Source organism: Montipora capricornis, chromosome 10 (assembly GCF_036669925.1).
Source record: "Montipora capricornis isolate CH-2021 chromosome 10, ASM3666992v2, whole genome shotgun sequence".
Classification (NCBI taxonomy): Eukaryota; Metazoa; Cnidaria; class Anthozoa; order Scleractinia; family Acroporidae; genus Montipora; species Montipora capricornis.
Genome location: NC_090892.1, coordinates 43336264 through 43343763, shown reverse-complemented (window position 1 = coordinate 43343763; position 7500 = coordinate 43336264). Strand labels below are relative to the sequence as shown.

The window sequence follows — 7500 nt, the reverse complement described above, 5'->3', positions numbered from 1 at the left end:
TGACATGTTGACACCGCTCTTCAATTCAAATGTTCTGGTGAGTTGATCACAGGAATTAAATATTCATTTTATGGACTGCCTATTGTTTTGTGCAACAATGAACATCACAGCTAAATACGACTTTGAATAACTAAAGAAAAATGTGCATTTAAAAACACGTGTGTGCAAAAAATGTCTGTGCATTTTGCGTCTGCGTAAGACGCTTATTTCTGGTCTGCACTGTACATGTATGTCCAATGGTGCCGCAGACCAAAAGTGAAGGCTGTATACATGTAGCTTGCTTGAGACTGTGAAATGGCGAACTCTGCAAGTTTAGTAACTTCATTGACCCATTCGTCTACTTTCTTCCCAACATATTCTTCAAGGAATGATCTAGAACCTAGATCCGTGACTAAGTGTTTGTGGTCCTCAATGGTGACATTAATAGCAGTGTCTCTAAACATCTCCCTCACAGCCTGTTCGCGTTCCGGTTTGAAGATCAAACAACATTTCTTGGTATTGGGAAGTAACCCAGTGCACGACCACTCTCTGATAGAGTCCATTTGCGTCATCAGCAAACCAACACTGTTTTGCTTCTCTATAGACGTGCAGTCGCATTAAAAGTGGATAGAGGGTCGCCCTGTGTGGTGCTGATATTAACTCTTCACCACCTGTTAAAAGTGTTTGATGCATCAATTAATAGAACAGCATCCGTTTCATCAGCATCAAGGATGCTCCGCATTCCATGAATTGCAGCTTCACTTCCGCTTTGGTGCCCTGCACAAACTTGAACGGAACCACTTGCGTCAATGACATCAGGTTTTGTCACATGCATAACACATTTCCTATTATCCTCTGCATAACTTCTCCAAAACCGATCAGTAAAAGTTCAAATGCCCAGGCGGGGTAGTTGACGTTTCGATTTGACTGCCACATTAAAGCCCCATAAAACCCCGAAAAAAATATTATTAATACCTCATGAAACTGAATGAACCTTCAGTTCCTTGCAAGACAAACTAAACATCAGTAGGGAGGGGATGAAAGGTCAACATCAAGCAAACCAGGACTTCAAAATGGTGGCGATAGCAAACGTTTCACGGATTTGTCTGCTGAATATCTTACTGCTCTAGTAAAGTGCAAGACAACTTTACAAGAAAGATCGCGGCAAAATAGCCATCGTAGTTCACTTAGAAATTTGGTTTGAACATCCGCGGAATGTGGAAAGTGTATAAAAAATACGCACTACATCTGGAGAGAGTCTTTCTGTCGCAGCACATGCCAGTTTGCTGAAAGATTTTTTTAGTTTTGCCGCAAAACAAACAAAATTGCTCCATAAGGTACCAGATTATTGATCGAAAATTATTTCAGAGTTTTACAATGCCTGAGAATCTGTTTCGTGGTCGTCCCTTGCCGATTATGTATCTGTCAAAACTGATTTCATGATTTGATTTCATGATTTCATTTCGTGATGCAACTAAAAACACAACTCAAAGGTGCGAAAATGAATAACAAAGGCCAAACGTGTTGAAAAGAAACTAGTTTGCAAACAAGTTGGTTTTACTTTCAAACGCGCTGACTCTTCGTTCTCAATGCGTTGTCAACGCGTTTGATGATTCACTTATCTTTGAACGGTACTGTAAGTGTTACAGAATAACATCATTGAGTGGTGATGGATATAAAAATAAATAAATAAATATTAATAATAATAGTAAGTCTCACTTCCAGGGGTAAAAGGGTTATCAAACTAATTAAAATGTTTACAAACATAAAACTCATCTGCAAAGGCATCTGTGATGAAAGTGGTTGTTACATAGCAGGACATCTATAATTATTGCAGTAAACACAGTTGAGAAGCAGAGCTAATTTTTCACTACTGCAGAATGTTTATTTGTTATTTTCAAATCCCTACCTTCTGGGTTTAAAGACCTCATATTCTTGGTTTTGTCTGCATTGAAGGTTCTGACCTAATAAAATCATTGATATTATTTATACAAGTCAGTTTCATAATGGATTTACTTTACTAAAATTCTGCAAATTAATCTTCATGCTTATCAGCACTTGAGAAAACCCTGTCCGGTCGTCTGGAACAAGTAGATTTCATGCTTGGGAAAGCAACTTTCTCACACCACTTGCCTGCCGGGCAAGCACCCACTCATTCATTTAAATTAACAAAGAAATGTAAGCAATTTAAAATTCACCCAAAAGATATAAAGAAATAGTGAGACATATTTTATGTTGTACAGTATTTTCTTCTCCACACGCGAAGCGGGAAACATTAGTGTAATTACTTAAATACCACGTCTCAAATAACATTCTGCATGAGAGTAGTGTAATTAATTTGTCACGCTTCATGACTCGAAGGGTCAGGTTTTATTCCACAAATTTGATGAAAGAGCTGAAAAGTTGAAGTTAACACTTTTTTTCTTCACGATAATAAATCGGGACTCTTTGAAAGTAAAATTTGAGGAGCTGTAGCTTTGTCATCACAGACATGAATTAACATAATTACATCTTATTTATCTTGTCCATGAAAGTTTGCCATGAGCAGATTTCATACCTCCAGCTTTTTCAAAATTTTGAAAATGAAGATATTCACATGAATGGAAAATCCACTACTTTCAAAGAATAAATCAAACGCCGAGGTAAAAGTGGACTGTGAAATCTGCATAGTTTCCTACCACGTGACCTTTATTTACCGTGGTCAAATTTCCTTCTCAGCTTTTTGTATGGTTTGCAAAAGATAACCGGCTCTACCTAAGAGAAAAGTTACGAGGCAAATTGATGTTCACCGCCCTAGGAGAATGTTAAAAAAGCCTTCCATCAAACTAATAAAAAGTTTGTCAAAGAAATTCTGACTTACTTCCGAGGGAAATTTCTTCACGCGAAATGGAGTTATGTAGATAAGTAAGAGAAAATGAAGATATCCGAATAAATGATCTGAATTTGAACTTTGGAGACTCCCAAATTGAAGGCGATCTCAGGCGAATAAAGAGAATTGATTTAATTCCATTTTCCGCACAAGAGAGCGAGCATTTATTTCAAAGAAACATGCGAACGTTTAAATTAGGTTTATTTTACTGTGCAATGTACACCAAGAGAAAAACCATGCAAGGAAGACCCCATCAAAGGGGCTGCAGAGAGGGAGGGGCTGGGTTTGCTTACAGTGTTTATTTTTACTTGATCAAAGGCAGTAGTTTACACCACTTGTACATATACCAAGATCTAGCCCCCTCCCACCCCCCCCCCCCCACTTTCAAACATACTCTGCGGCCCCTGTATCAAAGCTAAAAAAGAAAATTTAAGTTACATATTGGGGGGTTCCAGAAAATATCCATACCCCCTCCCCCCCTCCCATGGAAGATCATTGGAAATTCCAAGGGAGAAGGAGGACTAAATGGCAGTAATTTCCGAGGGGTAGGGGGGTTTTGAGGGAAACTACTTTTCCAAAAGGTCACGAACCACGTACAAAGCATTGAAAGCAACATACGACCGATCTGAAGCACAAAAACATACTTACGTACGTTGTTTTGAAACAAAAGTCAGTTTTGAGATTAAGTTAACATTATTAGCTTCAATGTTTCTCTTGTTAGCCAGCGCTACAATCTCCCGAAGCTAAGAACAAATTTGTGTCTTTCATTTGGAACGGATTCCAAACATTTAAAATGGCGGTGTCAACTGGACTCTCGTCCCCAGACTTCCAGCTTTGTCACGTTTTCATCCAACCAACACTTCCGTTCACTTGAGTATCGCTCTTCGCTACCTTCACATGCAGTAAACACATTTTTGATAGGATTCATGTTTTATTGGGGGTAGTAACTCATTGAAAATGCGACGAGACGCAAGTTCCCACCATCTCAACGCTTGCATGCAACAATATTTTCTTTTTTGTGGGTGGCATTTAGACCACAGACAGGAACCGGGAATCAAGTTTTCCCTTCTTTGAGTAAAGGATCGGGAAACGAGATTGTTGAGCTTTAGTCCGTTACGTCAAATTCTAAAACAGGGGTTTGGAGGAAGTAAATTGTGCCAAAAACAATAAAAGTCGCCCTCTGGATTTCATCCATGGCTCAAAGGCAAGCAACATTGAGGCTGGGTGTCGTTTACTGGCGAGAATGACCGCTGGAGAGTCAGTAAATTTTAAGACTGCAATTAAATCACCATAACTAAGTTTACAATATGATGGATTATTTTCGTGTCAATAATATTCTTTGTAAAACAATCACCTTTGTGACAACATTCACAAAACCTACCGTGTTAACATGTGTGGTCCCTAAATAAGAATCAACTTGAAGAAACTGACAAAATGTGTAGACAAAGGAACCTTGTAACTTTCTGTTTTATTTACTATTGTTTGCGAAGTTGTTTAAGCGAGTGAAACGTTCTTATCAAAGTTTGCAAAAATGTGAAACAGTCGACGTGCAACCCAAATGTTTAAGCTTATAATCTTACATAAAAACAACACAAACATAATTTGCAAAGTTTATGGCAAAGAAGCTAAAAGTTTATGTAACCGAGCTCGATTATACGTGACAAAGCAATTTTTCGGTTTCACTTTGTGGTTCTGTTTATCTCGGTTCCCACGGAAAATGTTCGTTTCGGTTGTGCTTTGTTGTCATCAAGCTCTGTCATATTTCTGCCGCACGATACGTGTGCAGGAAGACAAGCTTTGTTTTAGGAAAACCGCTAAGACTACTGTTTCTTTATCTATTGTGCTGCTAGAGCACATATATGCTTTGTGGTTCATCGAGACACAGAAAACAGGAAAGTTTCATCAGTTTGTGGCTTACCTAGCCATGGTTGACCAATCGTATCGTTAAAAAACAGGATGTCAGCCATTAGTTTCTTTGAGCTCATTGTTTATTGTGTTAAACGGATACATTAGACGCCCAACACGTCCTAATTGCTCACAAGTTAAAGTCCATCGTCGAGCGAACATCTAGCTAGTCTTCCAAGTTCTTTCAGAGTTCTCCCTTCGCATGGAGTGGGTAAGTGTTTACCATTTATATTTTCCTTCGGTGCATGTTCTTTAGTTTTCATTCGAGGACGTAGCTTCCGAAATGTTTACAATCGTTTCGCATTATTCTCCACGTTTTCTCGTTGTTCCATTCCACAGTTTGCTCCAGTAGTTTCCCTTACATTTGTAGAGCTTGTCGTCCACTAGGTTTCGTTTGTTTCTAGTTTTATCGTTATTTTCTTGGACGATTCTAGCGTAGTTCTCGTTTTCGTATCATATTGCCGGTCACGTGTTGTTGTCACAGTTTTGCCCTTGCGTGACATTACAGTCGCTAGGTTTGTTTATGTCACTCGCGTTTAGTGTTATCCTGTAGTTTTCTAGTTGTTGTTTTAGTTATTCGTTTTTCCTAGTTGTTCTTCTTTATACTCGCAGTTTAGTAATTTTAGCGTGTTTGTTCTTTAGCGCTATTGCCCTTTTTCTCTTAGCCTTTTATTGTTGCCTTTTGTGCTTGGCTGATAATTTCGGCGTTTGTCTCCTTTTGTTATCTTCCTTTTTACATTATTTGGCCAATAAATTGTCATATACGGGTTCACATTTGTCCTCGTTGCTCGCTACCCTCTTTACTCGCGCGGCCTCGGTCACATTTAGCTTAACCAAGCGTTATATTTTTAATAAGGTCAACCTTAATGTTTACACTGTTGTAATAAAATTCTACCGTATTTACGTAACTAATTCACTTTTTTTTTCATAAGTACAAAAATTCTGGAAATTCCTGTGGGGAGGGTCATCAAAAGTCTTCCGTGGGGGGTATGGATATTTTCTGGAACCACACATTGCTGTACTTCACTTGAAAATTAATAACTCTGGATCTAAAACAAGTCACTGAAGAGACAGATCTTATTCCACTTGAAATTTGGATGAGCCCGTTGGGCAAGTAGGGTCATGAGGTTTTCTTGCCCATTGGGCAAGTTGGAATTTCAATTTTTTTTCTAGCTCTGCTTATATCACAAAATTTTAAATAATAACTATTCAAGTCAAGTAATAATCTCACTACACCTGGATTTGATGTTGTAGTTGTGCACCTGGGTACTTTTCAAAGAAAACTTCATTGACACTCATGTCAAAGGTAGGGATCACTTCTTGTGGGTAACACACAAGCTGCCTGTACAAGTCAGCATCAAAGGTCTTCAGGTGACCACAGTCAATGTTCAAGAAAGGTGTCTCCAATACATGAATCTGTGAAGAGGCAGTGCAGGACAAATGAAAATGGAAATGTGAGAGTCCTTAGAGGAAGGCAAGTAAGCTTATGGCTCACGGTAGAGCTGTCACTCGTAACAGTATAATAGTCACAATAACCCCAGTACCCAGGAAATTGAAAACTATGGCTACAAACAAAACAGATGGATCACAAAAGAAAAGAAAATGATGCATACAACAGACATTGGCTAACTTCGTCTAGCTTATGGAGTTAACCCATTGACTCCTGGGGGTTCCCCAATTGATGAGTAAAATCGTCTGGCGATAGACAGAGTAAAATATTAATCTGGCTGGTTTTGGCCGGTTTAGGCGTAATAATAGGGTTAATAATAATGTTACTGAACTTGACCCAAGCCAAGGGTTGGCGAGTGCAACAGCTGTTTACCTCGTCTAGTCGCTGCATGTAAATTGGTAACAGGGGATCAAAGCCATCACCCATGTCTTCTGCATCTTCATCTACAAACTCAGTTATAAATTTCTTGAACTTGTCCTTTGTCTCACTCACAACAACATCTGTTCCCCAAATAACCAAAGCAGGCGCTGCAGCATTTGCATCACTTGTGGGTCCCGTGGGTTGGTCAGTGGTGTCAGATGGCTAGACAAGACAATGAAAATCTGTGAGACAATATACCTTGTTTAAAGAAGTCTTGTAGCTGTAATAACTTTGTTTCGACATGATCTAATAAACTCAAGATTGGCCTCTTGATGACTCTTCTATCAAAGATTATTTTGGTGGCTATGGTAACTTGATAAAGTTCCCCCAAAAAAATACAATCACAAATTATGCTAAAAGAGTAACACTACAGAAATGCATTATTTTATTATAGATGAAAATAACGCAAGATGTAAGTTGGCAAAACGAGTTCAGTCAGTTTCCTTAAAGCTCACATTCCATCAACATATGTGACCCTTCACGCAAAAAGGGGGGCTTATCCAAATTTCATGATATGGCTATTTTCACGGTCCTGGGCCTGAAATTGTAAAAAATTATTGGAATGTGAGTGAAATTTCCCCTTCAAGCCGTGAAAAAGGTCACAGTCAACGTGAAAATATTTCACGCCATGAAAACAGGTTGCAATGTCTGAGAAATATTTCACACCATGAAACAAAGTGAACTTCTTGCATAAACCCTGAACATTATGCCATCAATACAGTGCCGCTCAAAGGTAAGTTGACAGTCTCAACTCGATCCTCGAAACTTGATTCTCGCATCGCGAAGGTCGAGATGTTCGAGTTTTGAGATGCGAGAATCAAGAGTCAAGAAAGATGCATAAACTCAAAAAGACTTGAGAAAGCGATTTATGTCTTGA

General features: G+C 38.8%; 1 protein-coding gene across 1 annotated transcript in view; it reads right to left on the bottom strand.

The window, feature by feature from the left end:
• LOC138019538 (DNA replication licensing factor mcm4-A-like) overlaps nt 1–7500 on the bottom strand; it is a 26617-nt gene that overhangs the window by 16613 nt on the left and 2504 nt on the right. Inside the window, exons 4-6 of the mRNA XM_068866374.1 lie at nt 6576–6785; nt 5990–6169; nt 1889–1943 (exon numbers count right to left, since the gene is read on the bottom strand). Coding sequence (XP_068722475.1) covers nt 1889–1943; nt 5990–6169; nt 6576–6785 — 445 coding nt within the window. The remainder of the gene's footprint in view (nt 1–1888; nt 1944–5989; nt 6170–6575; nt 6786–7500) is intronic.